This window comes from Sander lucioperca, chromosome 2 (assembly GCF_008315115.2).
Source record: "Sander lucioperca isolate FBNREF2018 chromosome 2, SLUC_FBN_1.2, whole genome shotgun sequence".
Classification (NCBI taxonomy): Eukaryota; Metazoa; Chordata; class Actinopteri; order Perciformes; family Percidae; genus Sander; species Sander lucioperca.
The window spans coordinates 44739616-44747963 of record NC_050174.1 but is presented as its reverse complement, the minus strand read 5'-3'; the positions used below and the strand labels follow the sequence as shown (position 1 = coordinate 44747963).

The 8348-nt window shown below is 44.5% G+C and overlaps 1 protein-coding gene across 1 annotated transcript; it reads right to left on the bottom strand.

Annotated features, from left to right (window-relative positions):
* Window positions 1-449: 449 nt before the first annotated feature.
* On the bottom strand, window positions 450-1719 carry LOC116050401 (P2Y purinoceptor 4). The gene has a single exon (XM_031300417.2). The coding sequence runs from the start codon at window positions 1465-1467 to the stop codon at window positions 469-471; it is 999 nt and encodes a 332-aa protein (XP_031156277.1). The 5' UTR covers window positions 1468-1719; the 3' UTR covers window positions 450-468.
* Window positions 1720-8348: the final 6629 nt, after the last annotated feature.

Here is an 8348-nt window from a genome sequence, read left to right as displayed (position 1 = left end):
GAGAGTAAGATTAGACAATTTCATTTCTGCACAGAAAATAGAAAGCTACAGTCAACATTTAATCCTAGGCCTCTAATATCGGTCAAACTCGGTTATAGTGCATCTGATAGCTTCTGATCTGATCTGATGATCTGATAGTCCTCCACTTGCCTCCCTTCCTCGCGTCTTAGTCCCTCCCACTGAGGAGGCACGGCAGAGACGCGAGGAAATCATGGGAGAAGAGAGGCAACGAGCAAATGTGTTTTAGAGGGATGAGACGTCCTTTCCTCTGAAGCGTCACATGAATTTGTCAGCTGTTTTGGTGAAGTTAGCAACTCCTTCAGCTGCACGGCTTCCGGGAAGGCTGCTCTCATGTATCCTCGCCTTTAGTTCCTTGTGATCCCTCCTCGATGCTCGCTCCGTGGTCCTCTGGGAAGAAATAAGCCTTGAGACGGCCTTTACCGAGGGTTATGAGATGCAGCCCCAATGTTACTGATTTGCAGTAATTTCTGAATCAGTTCTTGGCAGACCTTCTCCCTTCCTAATCTTGAAAGACTGGAATGCATCTCGAAAATTTTGCGAACCAAAACAGTACAGCAGTGGATCAAGGCAGCTGTTTACCCCTGCTATAATCCAGGATACATAATACGCTGTCTCGATCTGCAGAAGAACATGGCATTCATGCGGGTAGTATTTTTTAAGTATCACTCCCACGGTTCGTACCACGTTCAGAGGCAGAAAGCACAGCCCAAATATCACCAGACACATGGCGATCATCCTCTGAGATTTCACCTTGACATTCAGACCTTTAGCCGTGCTGATGTTGAGGTGAGCTAAGGTTTTCGTCAGACGGCCATACAAAACAGCTGACAGAAGAAAAGGGAGTAGAAACCCAAAGATGAACAGGATGAAGTTAATGACAAAGTAGGTGTCTGATAGGTTCCTCTGATGGATGGTGAGGCATTGACTGTTACTGCCCTCTTTACTAGGAGGAAGCAATAAAGCGTAGATCAGAGCCTGAATCAGTAGCAGAGACCAAATTCCTGCACACAGATTCCTGACAAACTTCTTCCGTTTCATGCAGGAGCTTCTGTTGTAGTGCACCACGGCTGTGTACCGATGGATGCTGATGAGAGTGAGGAATATGGTGCTGCCGTAGAAATGCAAACTAAGCAGGGCAATCTTGACTTGGCACAGGAACCGACCAAAGGGCCAATCATTGCCCATGGCAAAGTACACCGCTATCATGGGAGTGACTGGGGTGGCGATGGCGTCGCTGAGGGCCAAGTGGAACTGCAGTGTGGTTCCACAGGTCCAGCAGGTCAACCGGCAGCAGAAGACCCAGAGGCTGAAGGTGTTCAGGAGGAAGCCCAGGAAGAAGACCAGGCACAGGAGGACAGCGATGGACACGTGCTGGCTCTCCCCCAGACAAGATCCAGAGTCATTGCTGCTGTTCCCAAGCTGTGAGGAAACCACCAGAGGCTCCATCTTCTCAAAGATCTTCTTGTTTCTTACACTTGTGGGAAAAGAAACACAATATCACAATATCATATACTACAAATGCAACTTTTCATATTCAATCAAAGAACAAAAAGCTGGTTAACTTTGATTTACAAAATAAAATAATACTGTAAGATAGACGTAATTGTCGCAGTGGGAAATTTGCATTGGAAATCACAGTGACTGCAGTAGAAAATCACAACAAAAACAACAGCAAAAAAGACAACAAATACATTCATACAGCAATTGCACATGCCCATCTACATCATAAAAAGTGCACACATAGTATAATATATAACAGTGATCAACGACAAGAAGCTACGGGATACACATATTTCAGGTGGTGTGGAGGGCAACACGAGTTGGATCACAAAATGATTTTTGGGCCTGTTGTTATGGGGCAGCTGTTCTCTCCCCTTTCCCCTGTGTTTCTGTCTGTTTTGTTTTGTCTCAACCTGGAAGTGGTCAAGGGGCGTGGCTTCTAGGAAGTAGGTCAAGGGGCGTGGCCGTTCAATCCTGCACAGCTACCTGCACAGCTGCAGCCCATTCCATGATTCACCTCTGCAGTACATATACCCAGGCTGCTCTCCCCATCGGCGCCAGATTGTTACATCCACCTGCCGTGTGGTAACTTGTAGGGCTGCAACTAACGATTATTTTCATAGTCGATTAATCTGTAGATTATTTTCTCGATTAATGGATTAGTTGTTTGATCTATAAAAATGTCAAAACTTGGTGAAAAATGTGGATCAGTGTTTCCCAAAGCCTAAGAGGACGTCCTCAAATGTCTTGTTTTGTCCAAAACTCAAAGATATTCAGTTTACTGTCACAAAGGAGAGAAGAAACTAGAAGATATACACATTTAACAAGCTGGAATCAGAGAAATCTTATTTTTTTTAATAAAAAAATGACTCAAACGATTAATCGATTATCAAAATAGTTGCCGATTAATTTAATAGTTGACAACTTAATTGATTAATCGATTCATCGTTGCACCTCTAGTAACTTGGCTCAGTTTACTTTGTTCGCGGTTTCCTGTGTTCCAGTTAATTGTCTGTTCCTCTGTTCAGATCCCGCTCAAGACCTGCTGCCTTCTCTGCCGATATCTGCTGTTCTGCCAGCTCCTAGCCGCTCTGTCCTTGCCACCTCCACGCTCGGTTTACAGTCTACAGTGGTCTACAGTGAGACAGTGTGGATTCTCCTCTGCCTGCCCGCCTCGAGCTTCGGTCCAGTCCTGGAGCTATCCAGCCCTGTCTCTGCCATCCTTGATCTCTCGAAGTACAGACTATTATTAAAACACCTTCAAATCTTTATTCTGTGTCTCGTGTGGTTTCTCCGTGTTCTGGGTCGGAACCGCAAGTGTAACACCTGTCTGATTATGGTTTGCTGAAAAATAGCCGGAAGACTGGAATGTTGACGGACTGCCACGATCTTCATGCTGTCTGTATAAATTGGGTAATCTGGGCCTTTGACTGTGCTGCCAATTTACCAAACCATGCAGAGATACCATAGCGCTACAAGGCACTCCGCTACTGCATTATAGAAACAAGCTGCACCTCTCGATTCACACCAAATGTTCTGAGCCTTCTCAGAAGTGCAGCTTTTGCACCCTGGAGCAGACATCCTCCACATGAACATTCCACACCAGTTTATTATCCATGTAGATGCCCTGATACCTGTAGGAGATCACCTGCGTTATGGTCATGGATGACCACTGGTGAGTGATCAACCAAGAGACTTAGGGTCAAACACTATCTCCTCTGTTTTTTGTGTGTGTTGAGGATGAGATGTTTGTAACAGGTCTGTACAAAGTTCGGCAGGATGTCAGTGTTATAGAAAATGAAAAGATATTTTGGTTTTCAGTATGGCTGGTGCATTCATTCATGTAGAGCAGGGGTGTCACTGTCAAACTCATTGTAGTTCATGGGCCACATGCCCCTAATTTGATTTCAAGTGGGCCAGACCAGTAAACCACTCCACAAAGATCAGAAACTTTATCTGCCACAAGAGTTTTTTTGTCAGCGTGATGTTGGCAAATGCAAGTTGCTTCTGCTACGACAGCGTTCTAAGGCCATTGTATTAAAAAAAAACAATGTTACGGACCCGGGAGAGAGGGGTAATATTCTGAGAAAAAACTTGATTAAAATCGTAAATTTACGGAAAAATAACTCATATATTCTCTGAGATTAAAGTGGTACATTTGGAATTGGAATGAATTACTTCTCTGCAATTTTCACACTTTGCAAAGTCATCCAGTGGACCTGATTGGACCCTTTGGCGGGCAGGTTCTGGCCACCGGGCCGTATGTTTGACACCCCTGATGTAGAGAGTGAACAGCACAGGTGAGCTCACACACCCCTGAGGTGTTCCGGTGCTGATGGTCACAGGCTCAGACATGGATCTGTTCACTCTGACATGCTGAGTGCAGTAGGTAAGGAATAAATGGTAACACGTAAAAGGGGAGTCCATTTAAAAAAAAGGTTTATACTATTTAGCATCAAAATGTTGTTTTCCTTAGCCCTTCTAAAAACATTTTCCCAAGTGACCAGAGGCCTGTACTACGAATCAAGATCAACATGTCCTGGATTTCTTTCAGAGATCCGGCTTCACCTAACCTAACAACCGTGGTCCCGCATAACCTGTATCACGACGCTGGTTATCAACTAGTTCAGTCAACCCAGGTTTTTCCAATCTAGAGACGTGCGCGTTCACATAAAAGAGGCGGTGTTTGCGCACCACGACCAATCGCAAACATCTACCAGAGCTGCATCTTTTAAACAAGAAGAACAAACTATAATTCTACATAAATATGAAGAACACAGACACGGTTTAACAGGCAAAACGCAGGAAAGAAAGCTGGCAAAAAAGCCGACGCTGTTATGCGTAAATCACAACGTTTAGCTTATCAATATCCAGTGGTGTAGTCTACGTGATAGTAAGCTCCAGGATTTCCATATACTCACTTAAAAATGCCCAATGACACGTAACAACATACTTTCCATTATATGTTTGATATTTGAATTGTCATCTGTGCTTTTTTCTTCACATAAGCTCAATGGAGGTATTTCACCATAAATTGGTGCATAAAAGTGTATCGGAATGCAGGAAATGAAGTCGTTGATGCTTAAAACTTCCCTGGGGGAGGACACCCAGACCCCCCCACTATGATATGCCCCCCTCCTCCCCCAAAGGCAGATTCTGGCCAATATACAGTACAGTACACCCACTACAATACATTAGACTAAACTGGTCACTTCCCCATCAGTCAGGCACAAGATCTGACCATATATAATTACACTTTTGCTTTCCATAAACTGTCGTTGCTTTAGGCTTTTATTTCAGTTGCAACCCCAGTGGTGCGCGATCGTGAGAGAAAATTAAAAAAAAACATAATTTAAACCGATGTGCGCATTGGCAACACACGGCTAAAGAAGGCAACAAATAGCCTATAAGTAATTCCCTCCGCTGAAAATCTATATCTTTCATAAAAATACCCATCAGGGAATGTTAACGGGGTTGTCGGTCTCTAAATATTTTAACTTTTATGAGCGCACCTCTCTCTCTCTCCGCGAACCGAGCTCCAGCTGATCTTCTAAGAACGGTGACGCCGTTATCAGTCGAGTATTGATTGGTCAGTGGGCGGTGCTTTTATACCGGTTGATCTCTGATCTCCAACATAACCTGCTCCCGACCAGGTTAGGTGTTCAGCATAAGTTACCACGGCGATTGAACCCGATCACAAGTGATCCACCTTCGTAGTACAGAAAACCCTGGGTTGAGCCTGAAGTTAGCTCGTTAATGCCAAATCTCGCTTCGTAGTACAGGCCTCTGATGTTGCTTCAGTACGTTGCTCCAGTATAGTACGAGAATTTGCGTTTCCTAGGATGGTGAACGCATGTCCAGACCTTCCTCCATAGCGCTGCGGAGGAGGGTCTGGCTAGTCCACACAGCATTCCGGGATGGGAGAAAAACGTGCTCTGGTTTATTGGCATTTCTTTAAACCAATCACAATCGTCATGGACGGAGCTAAGTGCCAGACGGAGCCCCGGGACCGCTGCAATATAGCCTCGGGAAGGAACTTGTTTTGGTGGAACATGTACATTCAAATGTTTTAGTCGCGCAACAGAAAACTCAGATTGGACAGATAGTCTAGCTAGCTGTCTGGATTTACCCTGCAGAGATCTGAGGAGCAGTTAACCATAGTCCTCATAAATCCACCGGAGTTTAAAATTCCAACACAAAGTAAGAGGAATGTGACGGACATCCGGCAGAATTTCCGGCGGCACCGGAGCAATCCCTGAAGTGGAACGTCGTGGATATAGACTAAAATCTAACCAATCCAACGAGTACTTGCCAATCAGAGGCAGATGAGGATGGATCATTCTTTTGCCATCCTAGGAAATGCAAATTTGCCTACTGTTCAGTACAGTAACTTTAGATGGCAGTTGGAACACCGCCATGTTTGCATGAAGCAGACAGGAAGCTAAGCAATGTACTGCTGTAGATGCCGCGTTAGGTCGGATCCGAAAGTTGCACAATAACACAAACTAGCTAAGCCTGAAGAAGGCTGTCTGTGCTGCCCGCTAGGCATGGGATACTACCCAGCTCTATTTTTAATGTACTAACAATTTCAACATGAAATAGATATTTAAATAAAGTCTTTTTAACTTTTGCAAAAAGTGTGCCTTGGCCATTTTTTTTTTTTTTTTTTGTTCCCTTCCAAAGACCATCTTCACGATCTGTTTGAACTTCTGAGCACTCCAGAGCTTTTTTCATCATTAGCACAGCTTACGTTGACTCAGCTGCTAGTGTTGAAAGAATTCATAACCTTATTGATTGGTTAATGTGGTAACCCACATCACTGCTTTTTGCTAAGGCTGAGTGGTGATTTCAATTTGAAAAACCGGAAAATAACGCAGATGGACTCTGCCTTTAATGATGAAGGATTGACATTTAGTTGATTCAGTGTGATTGGTTGGAGAATCGGCGCAGCGGGTGCGGTATTACACTCAATTTATCGCACCGTTGTGACGAAAAGAGAGCTGAGCCAGAAGGCAAAGCTCTCAATCTACCGGTCAGTTTTCGTTCCTACCCTCACCTATGGTCATGAAGGCTGGGTCATGACCGAAAGAACGAGATCCAGGGTACAAGCGGCCGAAATGGGTTTCCTCAGGAGGGTGGCTGGCGTCTCCCTTAGAGATAGGGTGAGAAGCTCAGTCATCCGTGAGGAGCTCGGAGTAGAGCCGCTGCTCCTTCGCGTCGAAAGGAGCCAGTTGAGGTGGTTCGGGCATCTGGTAAGGATGCCCCCTGGGCGCCTCCCTAGGGAGGTTTTCCAGGCACGTCCAGCTGGGAGGAGGCCTCGGGGAAGACCCAGGACTAGGTGGAGGGATTATATCTCCAACCTGGCCTGGGAACGCCTCGGGATCCCCCAGTCGGAGCTGGTTAATGTGGCTCGGGAAAGGGAAGTTTGGGGTCCCCTGCTGGAGCTGCTACCCCCGCGACCCGTTACCGGATAAGCGGAAGAAGATGGATGGATGGATGAAATCGACAAACTATAGTCTGGCATAGACCTTGGGATTCTTCAGATGTTTAGTGACCGTGTGCACTATACTATTGATTGCACCATCAGTGCCTCTGTGGTGTCGGTTGCTGCCTTCAAATGGAATTTGTGAACTTGTATTTAAGATATGGGAAGTCATGTACACGACCGGTGAACTCTGAGCTTTCAGAAAATTTCCACTAATGCGGTTTTGGATAACGCAGAGTGGAGCATTTATATGGCCTAATAATAAGCTAATGGCCAGATCTCCATGAAATCTGCTGTGGATATTCTTGTTACATTCATCTTTATGCTTAGGAGATCCCTGTAACTTCTCCTAAGCTCCACCATCAGGCCCAAAGTCTAATTCTACACAAGAAATATCAAAATCTAATGGGCCGATTGGCTTATCTTTTCTGATTGTATTCATGCTCTATCGACCATGAACCCTTTCCATTTCACACTCGGTGACCTTTGCTCTAGCAGCACCCTCAGGACCCAGATCATTAGTAAGTTCCAATTGTGGACTGTAATGAACAACAGACTCTTTTTTACGTTTAATTTATTCCAATATCCGTACAATAAATACGATTTTGTGAAGCGTCTAATCTTCAGTCTGTCAAAGAGCTGTATAGTACATTCAACTCTCTGTTGACCTTTTTGTATTGTTTATATCATATTATATTGTATAGTGTTCCTGTTATTTTGTCCACATGCTGGGTGCATACAGCACCTACACTCACACTAGGATTAGGATAAGTTTTTTTGTGCCTTCATGTGGATTATAGTACAGCAGCGGTTCTTAACCTTTTTTGGACCAGCGCCCCCCCCTATCCATTATCCTGGTATTTTACTGCCGCACAATGTGAGCCTGTACTTTTTGTCATAACAATGGAAAACACAAACCGGGCAGAAATGTTATTGGGGAGCATGTTTAAAATGTAAATTGATTATTATCAACAGTTTTAATGCAATGAAATAAATAGTAGACTACTTCAGTGATGCTTCTATTGTTCAAGCCTCTGAACACCCACACAGGTGATTTCCGATATTCTGGCTGATTAGTTGGGAATTTATTAATTTATTACCAAAGCTGTCATTTGGCCTTCTCGAACAGGTGCAACAAATCTAACAAATGACTCAGGAGGGGGTCGACCAATCAGTCTATACACACCCACAAAGTCCTGGGTAGAGGTCCAATCAGCTAAATTAACTAAAAACACCTGTGTGGTGTTCAGGGCCTTTCAGTCTTTGTTGAGGCCGTCGTAGAGGAGTTAATTCAACGCAACTATTTAACCCTTTGAGGCTGACATTTGTCATGTGGTTAGCA